Genomic DNA, 14,375 nt, shown 5'->3' with positions numbered 1-14,375 from the left:
GTCATTTTTTTCAAATCTTCAAAAATGATGAAAAACGGCGCGCTATAGTATGCCGTACGATATGGGCTATAGCCCATGGTCCAAAATGATGAGAAACGAGGCTAACTTTTTTTTTCAAAATTTCAAAAACATGGTCTATAACCCATCGTTTTTGTCATTTGTCATTTTTTTCAAATCTTCAAAAATTATGAAAAACGGCGCGCTATAGTATGCCGTACGATATGGGCTATAGCCCATGGTCCAAAATGATGAGAAACGAGGCTAACTTTTTTTTCCAAAATTTCAAAAAACATGGGCTATAACCCATCGTTTTTGTCATTTCGTCATTTTTTTCAAATCTTCAAAAATGATGAAAAACGGCGCGCTATAGTATGCCGTACGATATGGGCTATAGCCCATAGTCCAAAATGATGAGAAACGAGGCTAACTTTCTTTTAGCCCCATAAGAGAAGATTTTCACGGCTCTAGCAGTGATTCTCAACCCGTTTCATTTCAAGGACCCCCCAGTTTGACATGCATTAGTCTACGGACCCCCATTTAATGGCATTTATATCTCTGGGTCCCCCAATTTATATTATAAAATCAATGTTAATTTAACTGAGAGTGTACAAATGGAACCAAATGGACCCCGTTCCATTTGTACACTCTCAGAGTTACAGACCCATAAAAGGGTCCATTTGGTTCCAAACTATCATTTAGCTGAGGACCCCCTGGAACTCCCTCAAGGACCCCTGGGGGTCCCCGGACCCCACTTGGGGAAATAGTGCTCTGGTACTCTACCTTGTCCGTCTTCTTGTCCTGCTTGATCAAGATGGCCAGGTTCTCCTTCAGCGTGCGGACGATGTCAGCAGGGTTCTTGTGGGATTTACCAAACAGTGGCATGGTGGTGGCTGGACACACACACACGCATGCACACACTCACTCACGCAGGACCTGCACAACAACACACACACAGGAAGAAAAGGGTACAGTCAATAACTTGTCGACTCGGCAGCTTTGGTGTGTCTAATTAGTTGGACAAAGCTGCTACCTGGAACCGTGTCGATATACCAGTTCAGGCACATGCACACATAGACATCAAAGGGGGCTTCAACCCGTGCCCTTTTACCTGTATGTAAAACAACTGCCCTCTCCAGACCATGAATGCAGCATTTACTACATCTCCCTCTCCTTTCCATGACATACCAGATAATTGCTTTTTCTGAACTCTCCTGATCTTGAACGCAGCATTTTGCGTTGAAAGAATTTGTTTAGAAATCCATGTCGTCGCCGCATCTCCAGTAGCCCAGTGCAGGCCAGGGAAATAGCAGATCTACAAGCTCTCAACACATGTGTGTGTGTGTGTGTGTGTGTGTGTGTGTGTGTGTGTGTGTGTGTGTGTGTGTGTGTGTGTGTGTGTGTGTGTGTGTGTGTGTGTGTGTGTGTGTGTGTGTGTGTGTGTGTGCGCGCGTGCGTGCGTGTTGTGTGTGTGCGTGCGTGCGTGATCACTCCAGATTCCTCTAGCACCACAGACACACATTCCAAAGTCAGCTCGAGTCTAACTACCAAACTCACACACTAGACTGATACACACAGTGGGACTGCCTGGGAACACCATCAACAGCAACGGCCGTTTGACACCGAAGTCTTTCATTTTTGAGCGGTGCCAAACCACTCCAATGAGTGACCGTGTGTGTGTGTGTGTGTGTGTGTGTCTGTCTGTCTGTCTGTCTGTATGTCTGAGTATGATTCCTCAACATCTGCAATACCGCTGGGTGACCTAAAGTGGCACTGGTGAGCAGCCTGATCCATTCACACTGAGCACTAAGGGCTCCATTTTTGTCACCGCTAAACCCCTTATCCCTAAACTTCTTTGCCTTTTTTTTGTTTTACTATTTTGAAAAACATTTTTGAATAGTTCAACTAGCCAATCTACATTGACACGTTGTGAGCTTGTAGACTTTTAACTATTCAAAAATGTTTTGCATCAAATGGTGGTTCCGTGGCTGAAATGCAGAATAAATAATGGACCTCGACGTGAAAAGGGTTGAAAAACACTGCTATAAGTATAAGTGCAGCCAGCCGTGTTGTTGAGCAGCCCTCCATATCAGGATTGGAGGCTAAGGACACCGATAACATGGTCACATTTTGTTGTTCCTTTAATACTTTCTTCACAAAGTCTTTGTTTGTTTTAACATTAACATTAACAGTGTTAATGTAACACTACAGTATTTTGAATGCATAGCAAAGACAATTTCAACTTAAAGCTCTACTTTAAAGTGCTGGAATTGTACATGGCTGGCTGGCTGTCCATAATGGAAGGCGCACAGACAGTGGAGTCAGATGCCTGTTTTGGTACAGAGTTCATTATGGATGTTGTAATCTTTGGTAGGGAGAAAATAATCAGTTGATATTAGCTTTCAAAATATCAGAATCAGCCTTGAAAGATGTGTCAAATGACCTCGGACACACACGCACGCGCACACGCTGACTTTGAGGCTTGAGGTGGATTGTGAACATGTGAAAAAAAAACATGTGACGTCTTGAGAAGACCAATTTCCTCAGGTTTAATTGTCATTACATGTTGTGAGTGAGTGTGTGTGTGTGTGTGTGTGTGTGTGTGTGTGTGTGTGTGTGTGTGTGTGTGTGTGGGTGTGTGTGTGTGTGTTGTTACTGTATGTACACAACGTGAGGATGGAAGGAAGGGCGATAGAAGGAAACAGTGGTTTTCAACCAGTGGTCCTTGAGGGGGTTCCAGGTGGTCCCCCAGCTAAATGAAGGAGAGTTGGTAACCCAATGGACCCTTATAGATCTCTTGAGAGAGTGAGAGACTTAATTTACGAGAAGTCTGCTCAATTCAGTGCCCATTATGTACCAAGTACATAATGGGCCTTGATATTGAAAAGGGTTGAAAACCACTGATATAAGGTTTTAGAACATTGAAATGCAACTGAAGTCGTTCGCAGAATGCAGGCCAGAGGCAGACCTATAACTTGTGACTACTAATCCTCAGCAAGGAATGCATGGGTCTCTCTCTCTCTCTCTCTCTCTCTCTCATTTTTGACAGCGACAGCTCCAGAAAATTGTGACTGGGGGGACGGGACTATGGGGGAGATGGGGGGAGTGTTGCAGTCCCATGAAAATAATATATATATATATATATATATAGCATTTTTTTAATAATAATAAAAATAATAGTTATCTTCTGTCTGTTTGTGTATTTATCTATTATGAAGATGGTGCTGACTGGCGTTTACACTTTTACTGCTAATTAGTCGGTCCGTTAGGGCCGGGCCTTAATTTCCAGGCCCGTTGAGAACTCTAGCTGCGAGACGTGTGGTCAGCTGGGGTTCATGTGTTTGGTCCGACGGAGCATTGGTCCGAATGACCCTCACCCTAACCCTAACCTCCCACGGGGCAGCACACCTAAACCTAACCCCAACCCTCTCCCTAACCCTAACCTCCCACGGGGCAGCACACCTAAACCTAACCCCAACCCTCTCCCTAACCCTAACCTCCCACGGGGCAGCACACCTAAACCTAACCCCAACCCTCTCCCTAACCCTAACCTCCCACGGGGCAGCACACCTAAACCTAACCCCAACCCTCTCCCGACCCCCAGTGCACCTCGGACCAATGCTCCTTCCAACCAATGCTCCGTCGGACGATAGTATGCCTCCCGGTCAGCTGTGGCAAAGAGCAGCGCTTTAGGGCACTCCATTAACTGATAAGTGGCGTTTTAGTTTCACTTTGTGTAACCACAGCAGGGCTAGCTTGCCAACATGTTAGGAGATCAGCTAGATTAGACATGTCTGGACTTGTGAACACACTCAGGATGAAAAGATAAAGGAAATATAATGCTGTACTGTGGTTAGAGCACTTGAATTGTAAAACTTCAATCCCTGAGACAACAAACTGTGAACTAATCTGGAGCTAAAGAGGAAATTACCCGGTTGCTTTTGATGCAGAATATATATATATATATATATATATATATATATATAGCACCTGACGAAGCTCACGGCGAAACGCGCCGTGCTAATAAATAAGTTGATGCAGTAAGTTGTTTTTTTGTTTTTGATGTCCATGCCTGCTAACTAGACTTGCACCTCCTACGGGTCTTTTGGATGTGCAAGAGTCCCTTTTTTGTCTCATATATATATATATATATATATATATTACTAATGATTAAGTATATTTTACAAGGAAGTTTAATTGAATATGGGCCTTTTCTGTTTCCCACCCCCTCCCTCTGGAACAAACTGCCAGCACACAGCAAAGCTGACTAGTGGACAAGAGATCCAGTAGTAGTCATTTTACACTTGGTTGCATGCTGAAAATAGCGGATCTACAAGCTCACAAAGCGGCGTAGCGTGAGGCGTTGTGAGCTTGTAGATCGGCTATTTTCAGCAAGTGCAAAATCATTGCGACGACGGCATCAAGGCCCGCCAAAATACATTTTAGTCGACTAAATCAACTGTAGATTTAGTCGACTATGATATTTTGTTGACTAAAACTAGACTAACACTAAGCCATTCCAGGTGACTAAAACTAAATGAAAACTATTCAAGAGACTATATGTGACTAAAACTAAAATCAGATTTTTGCTGTCACACTCAACACTGCAACCTTGACATAACTATGCTCCAGATATGAAGGCTTCTTAGTGGTACAGTAGGCTACAGTATGTTTCCAGAGGTTATGTAATGGAATGAATGGTGTCCCCAGATGAATATTGCTAGTAAGCTATAAACTTGCAACCGGTTTGCCTGCCAGGCCTTTATGAAACTAAACCTCAACACATTGTACAGCATATACACAACATGATGTGTTCTGAATCTGAGCCGAGGAACTAGCCCACATACAGTATTCATGTCTGTGGTCAACTTCTACTTCTGCGTTTATTTTAGTGAAGGTACTTGGAGCTTGGCTGACCTGAGTTGTGCGTGAGGGTTTTGTATAGGGTTCATGTCTGGGTTGAGATGTCTGTTCGTTTTATAAGATCAGTGTTTTCAGAACAGGGAGTCAAATGAATACCTGTTCCTGCTGCCCAGCAGTGACCCAAGGATCTAAATTAACAAAGCCATTTATAATTGACCATTTAGGCATTTAGCAGCAGACGCTCTTAATCCAGAGCGATTTACATTAACCTATTTTGGGCGGGAACCCCTTTTGGTTTTTTAAGCATTGTTATACTTTAGCTATTGAAAAATAGCAGATCTACAAGCTCATAGTGCGGCACTCTGTGCCGCACTACGAGCTTGTAGATCTGCTATTGTTTTTTAATCGTGAAAATGTGGCACAAATCTTTGAATATATATTCTTTCAGAGCATTTTTTATTATTATAAATATTATTCTCTGGTATCGGTATTCGTTATCGGTATCGGCTAACACAGAAATTGTGGTATCGGAATCGGATCAGGGAACGAAAAAAGAAGCGTATCGGGACATCCCTAGTTTGAGGTTTGAGGTCAGATGTAGAGTTGCTGGCCGGCTCCATTTTACACTTGGTTGCATGCTGAAAATAGCAGATCTACAAGCTCACAACTTGTAGATCGGTGCTATTTTCAGCAAGTGTAAAATCAGGGGGTCGGCGGCCAATTACATATAATCTTGGGGGTCCTTGACGTGAAAATGTTTGAGAACGACTGACACAGAAACATGGGGTTTTTCAGAAAACTGTCCGGATTTAGAAGGCATTTGTAGAATCGTCCTCAGGTCTAAATGGGTTAAGCAAGAACAAAAACAAACACACAAAAACAAAACAAAACCAAAAAAAGAAACACAGACACTCGTCACGTGTTGTGCAGAGCAGACCGAGGTCTCTGGATGTGGTGAATGTCCAACTTGTGACCTGCAGCGAGTTGTACCAAAACACAATACTGAAGCTCAGTGTACATTTGACACAGTGACAACATGCAATGGGGCCTTGAGAGCTACATTCATGATGATACAATGATGGTCTGTATGTAGGCCTGGAGGACCATACGATATGATTAATATATATATTATAAACCATGTGGAAATATCAGATTTAGAGGCTTGTAGATCTGCTATTTTCACTACTTCTTTAACTTTTTAATTTCTTTTCGTTTTTTAAATGGAAATTATTAGATTAATTTGATTTCGGAAATACTTCATTCATTAAAACAATATTTTACTTCTTTAAATCTTTAGAAATTTGTATATATATATTATATATATACAAATTGTATATGTATGTATATGTATATGTATGTATTAGGGATGCACCGAAAATTCGGCCACCGAAAATATTCGGCCGAAAATGGCTAAAAATGTATTTTCGGCCTATTCGGTTTCGGCTCAAATAAGCCGAAAAATATCACCGAATAGTAGTAGTGGTCCTAAAGTTGTGAATCGAACTAAACTGCGAGGAAAACACAGATGTACAAGCCCAACGCGCTGTGCATTGCGACGGGTAGATAGCTTGTAGATCTGCTACTTTCAGCGCAGGAAGGGCGCATGCTTATGACGCTCTTTAACTATGCATCATTCAGCAGCCTGCAGCCAGCGACAGTCGCAGGCAACACAACACACGAGCAGCAGTCACGGAATGCACAGGCAGATCCACACATCTGTGCTTTCATCCACGATTCCATAGCCTTCTAAATCTTATGTCCCATCCACGGGCACAAGCAACGTGATATTAGCAGCTTCCACCCGATCTGTGGTGGTGTACTGTTGACGAGGGAAGCTAGTAGCTAGCATGGGAGCTAACGTTAGTTTTAACACTAGTACTTTCCATCCGTTCCCCAACCCCTCACACTCGCTGCTGCGTTTACACGGGCAGACACAAAGACGAATGGGAATATCATTTGGAGCTTTAACAATGAATGATAGACTGTATCGTTGCTTCTGCCCGTGTTTAATGGTCAGGGTTTCACTGTTCACATGAGCAGGCAGACCTGTCAAAACGATGCACTTCCCAAAATTCAAACCCACCTCTGGAATATTGCTATCTCATTCCACTTTAATTTATTTTATTCCATAGTCTTAGTTTTTCTCTAATAAAGTTGTTTTTATTTGTTTTCTCATGTTCTCCTTGAAAAGTGTCTTTAAGTACTCAGAGAAGCTTTATATAAATAATATTATTATCACTATTATTATTACTACTTGGTTTTATTGCATATGCTTATGTAGAAAAAAAAGCTCACTGCTCAGGTCAAATAGGCCTATTGATATGCGATTAAAATGTGATTAATTGAGATTAATTAATCACAAAGCCTCCAATTATTTAGATGTTTTTTAATGGACCCATAAGTGTTTATTATTTAAGTTAGGTTTTGCCATAATCATGTCTTTTGCCATAATCAGGTAGCTTTACAACAAAGATATATTCGGCTATTCGGTATTCGGTTTTCGGCCAACTGTTTCCTATATTCGGTATTCGGTTTCGGCCAAGAATTTCCCTTTCGGTGCATCCCTAGTATGTATGTATATGTATATATTTTTGTTTTTGAAAGACAATACCGGTATTTACTTGCCCTAACCTGACCCACAGTTTGGGATAATAATTAAAACCACCCAAGTTGTACAAAAGTTATGTTTTTTTGCACTGCTTGGCATCTGCAGTCATCGAGCCGTCTGTCTGTCTGTCTGCGTCATTGACAGACAACAACCCTATCCAACGCTGAGACAGAAACTTCACAGATTTAAATACATGGCCGCACGATGGATGGCGTCCCGTCGTGCTCCTCGTATACATCTGCTATATTCAGCACACCGCCAAGTATGAAGCCAATGAGTCTGCTGCCCTTAAGCACCTGACAGTATGGAGAGGGAATGGGCCCATATTTCACCCATATAAGCAGATTTCTCATGGATTATGAGCTAACCGGGACCTTTGACCTCACATGAGCTTAAATATGAAAGTGGTTATGTAAACGGAAGGAGAAAAAAAAGGTCTGTCATCTCGAACCGGACAGTCAAATACAACTCTCACGGAAGATTGAGTGCTCGCCTTTTCCAAGCTATTTCGAGGGTCAATAAATCAATGAATAAATAAATATAATGGAACTGTGAATTACATTTTGATTGACAAAATGCATGTAATAAAAGTATATATATTTGTATACATATATCTTTCAAAAGGATAAAACGCAATAAAGCGTGAGAGCTTTATTTCCATTGTGAGTGTATAAAAGTGGCATAATTACTATCATGATATGAAATATCAGGTTCAACAAGTTGTCTTGTGTATACCAAGATTCACATCAAACACAACTCAATATATACATCTCTGCTGTCGGGAGGAAGCCTCATAACTCCAAAATATTCATTTTTCAGGAAATTAAGAAAACCTTATATATTTTAAACAAAGCAATATACAGCCCCATAAAAGTTGTTGTTGTAACTTTATATATATATATATATATATATATATATATATATATATATTATTTTTTTAATATATTTTTTATCCCACGATTTTGTAACCCATTTTTCACCCCTGTGTCAATCATCTAATGTGATCCTGGGCTCTACACACCCTCCACCAACCTAGTCCCCATATATGGGGGACATGGGGAGAGCAACGGACTTGAACTCATGCTTCCTTCATGCCTGAGTGTCCAAGTTGCTCCTTAACACCTGACAGGGGGGAGTTTCCCTGGTTGGACGTAGCACGTGGAAGGAACACGTTATTCCAACCAGTTCCTTTCCCCTCCATCAGGCGCCCCGGCTGGCCAGGGGGAGGCAGTTTAGTGACCAGGATTACTGCATGTTTTTTGTGAGGGTACCTACCCTAGGGGACACGGGGAGAACATGCAAACTCCACACAGAAAGGCCCTTTCGCCAACCCCACCTTCGTGTATGGGCACTGATGACGCGGAGGAGGAAACACGCCGCCAACACGCCGCCAGCACCCACAGCGTCCCGAGCGGGAATCGAACCCAGGACCTTCTAGCTGTGAGTTTATATATATATTGTCAATTACTTCCATGAGAGGGCGAGAGGTGGTGGAGTTAGTTGCTTTAGCAGACATTTTGAGGGTCCAAATGGAGTTAAGAGGATTTGTCCAAAGCACCTTTTACTACTTGCCATTGGTTCAATATTTTCTAAACAACACACAGACGTAAAGGGTGTTAGCACTGATTTATGCCAAAGAAAATCAAAAACCTCAAAAATGTAGTTATGAGGTTTCCTCCCGACAGCAACGACATTATGATAACACTGCTGATACCAAAACAGTAACAGTTTACTAACATTATAACAGTAAATACAATTAATAATAGTATGTATATAGATCTTAAGTAGTAATCGTAGAATGTCTGGAACGTGAAGTCAGATGTTTTTGTCGCAAGACATTACACGTGGATGAGGAATTTTGGAATTTGCATATAGCCTCTATGTAATTTGAGAGTTGAAACAGGACAATCCAGCCAGCGCAAAGAGGATGTTAACTCCTTTGTTTTCAGTGTTATAACATGAGCTAAGACTGCATGAAGTCATCCATAAGTCATGAGAGAGAGAGAGAGAGAGAGAGAGAGAGAGAGAGAGAGAGAGAGAGAGAGAGAGAGAGATGGAGTGAAATAAAGCAAAAATGGTTTTCAACCCTTTTCGTATCAAGGTCATTATTTATTCAGCATTTGAGCCACAGACCACCATTTGATGACATTTAGCCTCTCAAATCCCAAACTTGACTGAATGTTTTGTTGTCGTTGGATAGGATTTAGTTTAGTCCACAATTCCATGCTTCATTGATGTTGGTACGATAGGGTTTAGGATCTATAAAGGTCCCAACTCTCCATCATTTAGCTGGGGACCACCTGGATCCCCCTCAAGGACCACTGGTGGTCCCCGGACCACTGGTTGAGAACCACTGAAATAAAGGCAAAGCGAGATAGAGGGATAGAGAAAGTAATCAGTGGAGAGAGAGAGAGAGAGGAAGAAAGAGAACGAGACAGATGCTGCCCTTATAAAAGCCAAGTCCCATTTCATTCTGAGCGATTTACAAAGTGCAAGCCGGTCGGGAGTTACTTAATAATGCCATGAACATTTTTTTAATGTTTTTTACGGGATGAAATGCTCTTCTCATGTTAGTCACTGTGTCCATCAGTGAAGACTGAAGAGTGCATTATACACCGTTTAACGTAGAATAGGCAGCAGACATGCCCCATACAGCAATAATGGGTCTTGAGAGCACCGACAAATCTCGCCTCCGACTGAATACATGACAGCATCCGGTCCTTCAATGTACAGTGTACAGTCTAGCGTGACCTCTGACTGTACGGTCCTTGCGTTACTTTGGCTCTCCAGTGTCGCCATGGGCAGAGGAAGCTGAGTACAGCAGTTAACCACGTAAGCCATATACCGCTAAAAATATAACAAACACAGATATTCTCTTAAGGGGGTCCCTGGCACGAAATATTTTCAAGTGGCTGTCTTTTCAAGTGGCTCTGGCCACTTAATAGCAAGCAACTGTGCTAGGTTTAATTGGCAAAGTAAACTTAAACTTAATAGGAATCATAGACACACTGCAGATAGGAAGACCAATGTCAAAACACAAGCCTTATCTCAATCAGACAGAAACCACAGACAATATTTATCTGTAAGAATGTTGCCCATATCAAATTTGTGAGGACTCCGATTCTACCTCGGTGATGGTCACCCTCACCTGGTTAAAAGCCAAGAATCACTCTGGCAGTGGCACCACTGAAAAGCCTGGACCCAGATGTTGTTGGTTATTATACAGTTGAATGGTGCAGACACTCCAAGGGACAGCAATGTGTGTCCCTTTGTATGTCTGTCTGTCAAAGTGGCACTGTTGAGCTTCACACTGTGCACAGGTGCATGATGGGAAGCCAAGTGTTTAGTGTAACACCAGTAGAGACTACAGTGCAGTACAGACTACGGTTGTAGCACATGCACAGGTGCATGATGAGAGGCAGTACAGTACAGTACAGTACAGTACAGTACAGACTACATAGTCCGACAGCCAATAGTCAGACAACCAATAGTCAGACAACCAATAGTCCGACAGCCAATAGTCCGACAGCCAATAGTCCGACAGCCAATAGTCAGACAACCAATAGTCCGACAGCCAATAGTCCGACAGCCAATAGTCCGACAGCCAATAGTCCGACAGCCAATAGTCCGACAGCCAATAGCCGACACCCCAACAGCACCACTCAGTTCAGACGGGTCTGATTTTTTACTTTAACACTGACTCCCATTCACGAGTTACCCGAGTTAATTGATAAAGACCTCGTTCCCTCCCAAACACGAGTTATGTTTGCATTGTTTAATTTGCTGTTTTTTTATCACTTTTTAAGACATACAAGGTTTTCCTTCTATTACAAACCATCAAACTATTTTAAGGGGGATTTTCATGAAATGGAACTACGATCGCGGCCAGGCGATTCTTCAAAGCTTAGTGAAGAACTCCAGCAGTGAAACTATTTTGACGATCGTAAACCTAAAGCACTGTAAAGTTTCCACAGACCTTTAGTGTTCATTTGTATTTTGTTTTGTATTTGCTTTGCTCAGGACCCCAGGAAGACTAGAGGTTCTTTCATGTGTCTCTAATGGGGATCCTTTAATAAACATGAACATAAACCTTGCTTATTAATTATTACACAAACCACAACTAGCCATTTAGAGAACATGTCATATAAATAAATAAAACCAGGAGCACTTAAGTTAAAGTGCAAGTGTAACAAAACAACAGATAAGATGGCACACCTCTTCCTGACAATATAGCCCTATAAACTAATTAGGCAAGCTGCAACCACATAACTTAGCCCATTTAGGCCTGACGTCAAATTTAAAAAGCAATCTTCTAAATCATGACAGTTTTCTGAAATACATATGTTCCTATATCAGTGGTGCTCAATATTTCATGTCAAGGACCCCCAGAATTATCTGTATTTGGTTGCGGACCCCCATCTGAAAATATGTTGCTCCATGAATCCCCCAGAAGCAAAGATTTGAATTAAAAACATTCGCTCATACCCTTATGCGGTTCCATTTGGTTTCAGTGTACACTCTCAAGAGTTATGTTATTGTAAAACAAGTCTACACACAATTAGAGAATGTAGAATAGTTATTTTGATCAACATTTGCCTGTTGTCTCTGTCTCCTAATGTGGTACCACATCAATAGAATTGTGGACAAAAACTTAACCAATGAACAATAACAAAATATTCTACGTTTTGGGTCTGAGAAGCTAATGGTCATCAAGTGGTGGTCCACGTGGCTCAAAATAAGGCTAATAAATAATGCCTTATTTGTCATATTGGGCCATATCGGTATCGGCAGTCTAACCGTAACCACCGATCCGACACAGGGGTAAGGGGTTGACACTATGGCAGGTAAATAAAATGTTGGGGCATGTGGAGTTTGCGTTGGAGTTGCCCAAACTGCAAGTGCACATTTATGAGTGAAGATTCTGCTATAAACACAACACGAGATATATAGCTAGATAGCTATAAACACAACACGAGATCACAACACTGGTAACGGTATCGGCGAACACAGAAATTGTGGTATCGGATTGGGAACGAAAAAAGTGTATCGGGACATCCCTAGTGGGAAGTAGAGTCTGTCAGTGTGTTGACGGTACAGTACAGTACAGTACAGTACAGTACAGTACAGTACAGTACAGTACAGTACAGTACAGTACAGTACAGTACAGCACAGTACCCGCTTCTCATGCAGTCCTGACACAGTGTTAATCATTACAGGTCCTACAACAACAGTACAGTACACTACAACGCCATTACATTACAACGGTGAGCCATCTGGCCAATAGCGTGGCAGACTGACAGACAGGCCCGGCCTACACTACCACCAGTGTGTGTGTGTGTGTGTGTGTGTGCGTGTGTGTGTACTAGGCGCTAGGCAGGCGGCATATCTGGAATGTCTGTGTGACATTACCATTATGTCTCCATAAACACGCACAGTATGCAATCTATCTAGTCTAGAGAAAGAAGAAGTACACACACACACACACACACACACACACACACACACACACACACACACACACAGCCCCCCCCCCCTCCCCACAACACTAGTGTTTAGGGAAGCGCATGCATTGCAGCCCGTCTGACTGTCTGTAATCAAATAAATGCAGTCTTAATTAATATGCAGACAAGCTGTGAATTCATTACGAATAAACATAAGGCTGCATAATAAATTACGACACAATAATCCAAGACAATGGTACTATGTTGTTATGTTTCTTCTTTGACGAACGATCAACTACACCCTTTTATAACAAAACTCCCCGTTTTGCGTTGCCGTTAATAGTTGACAGATCCTACAAATCCAATCCATATACGCGGACCACCACCACCCAACCAGAGCCGCGGACCCCCCGCGCCTTATTATTAATTATTTAATACCAAACCAAAACAGCGACACCACCACTATAGCCCCGCAGTCTGAGTCAGTCAGATCTAGTGATTCAATGTAGCAACATTCGCAGAGATTGCGACATCACATCACCACCATCACAACATAATAATCAGTTGGAAACAATGTGTCAAGAAGACAACGATATTAACATGTGATCGTCGTTATAAGAATAAAGAATAACACCGATCCTACGTTAACGGTCGTCTGCTGATCTGTATACGGTATTAGTGTCTGACACTGACTGCAGCTGCCCTGCCGTAGAGTATAGAGCTGCTGGAGATACGAATGTCCAAAAATAATAATAATAATAATGCTTACAGCGCGGAGATTATGTTGCTCTTTGATCTTTATTGGATCCTTCCTTCCTCTGTCCCGTCCGTTCTTGCAGTGTCGCCTCCTGAGTCCTACCTTAACCCAGCTGCGTGTGTATGTACTGTGTGTGTGTGTGTGTGTGTGTGTGTGTGTGTGGGCCAGCCCAGCCAGCAGCACGCCCAAGACTGAGTGTATAGTTTTAGTTTGTTGTGTAGAGAATGTGTGGTGGATGGGTGTCAAGAAGGGGAGTCCATTTGGTCCATATAGACTCCAATGATGAGGGCCGATCAGGGGATCCGTTCCACTACTGTGTGTGTGTGTGTGTGTGTGTGTGTGTGTGCTTATAGCGTCCTCCTCTCCTCTCCTCTCTACCTCGACACCTCCCCTCTCTTCTTATTGCGCAAACTCACTACACACTGTGACTTCACTAGTATAGTGTAGTAAACACTGTTGTTTTCGTCGGAGAAATGAGATTAGACGTCAAGAGGGAAAGCAATACACTAGTGTTGGAACGCGTCCCTCCCTCCCCTCCCCGCCGGGGCTCATGGGGCTGAATCATGGCTGAGAAATGGGACACGCTCATTGGAGGATTCGCGGTCACGGGGTTGGAATACGTTTCCTGGTCTGAAATTATTAATAATGATTAATTGAACAGGAAAATATATATCATTCATAAAGTGCGAAATTTAACATTCCGAAATCA

The 14,375-nt window shown here is 42.3% G+C and overlaps 1 protein-coding gene across 1 annotated transcript in view; it reads right to left on the bottom strand.

Moving 5' to 3' along the window:
* The window catches only part of cab39l (calcium binding protein 39-like), a 25,965-nt gene extending 11,920 nt beyond the window's left edge, over positions 1–14,045 (bottom strand). Inside the window, exons 1-2 of the mRNA XM_080758797.1 lie at positions 13,679–14,045; positions 781–933 (exon numbers count right to left, since the gene is read on the bottom strand). Coding sequence (XP_080614923.1) covers positions 781–882 — 102 coding nt within the window. The 5' untranslated portion in view covers positions 883–933; positions 13,679–14,045. The remainder of the gene's footprint in view (positions 1–780; positions 934–13,678) is intronic.
* Between the last annotated feature and the right edge of the window lie 330 nt (positions 14,046–14,375).

This window comes from Protomyctophum bolini, assembly GCF_963924005.1.
Source record: "Protomyctophum bolini genome assembly, chromosome: 24".
NCBI classification, from domain to species: domain Eukaryota; kingdom Metazoa; phylum Chordata; class Actinopteri; order Myctophiformes; family Myctophidae; genus Protomyctophum; species Protomyctophum bolini.
Note: the sequence above shows the minus strand (reverse complement) of the source record. Positions and strands in the feature narration are given on the sequence as shown.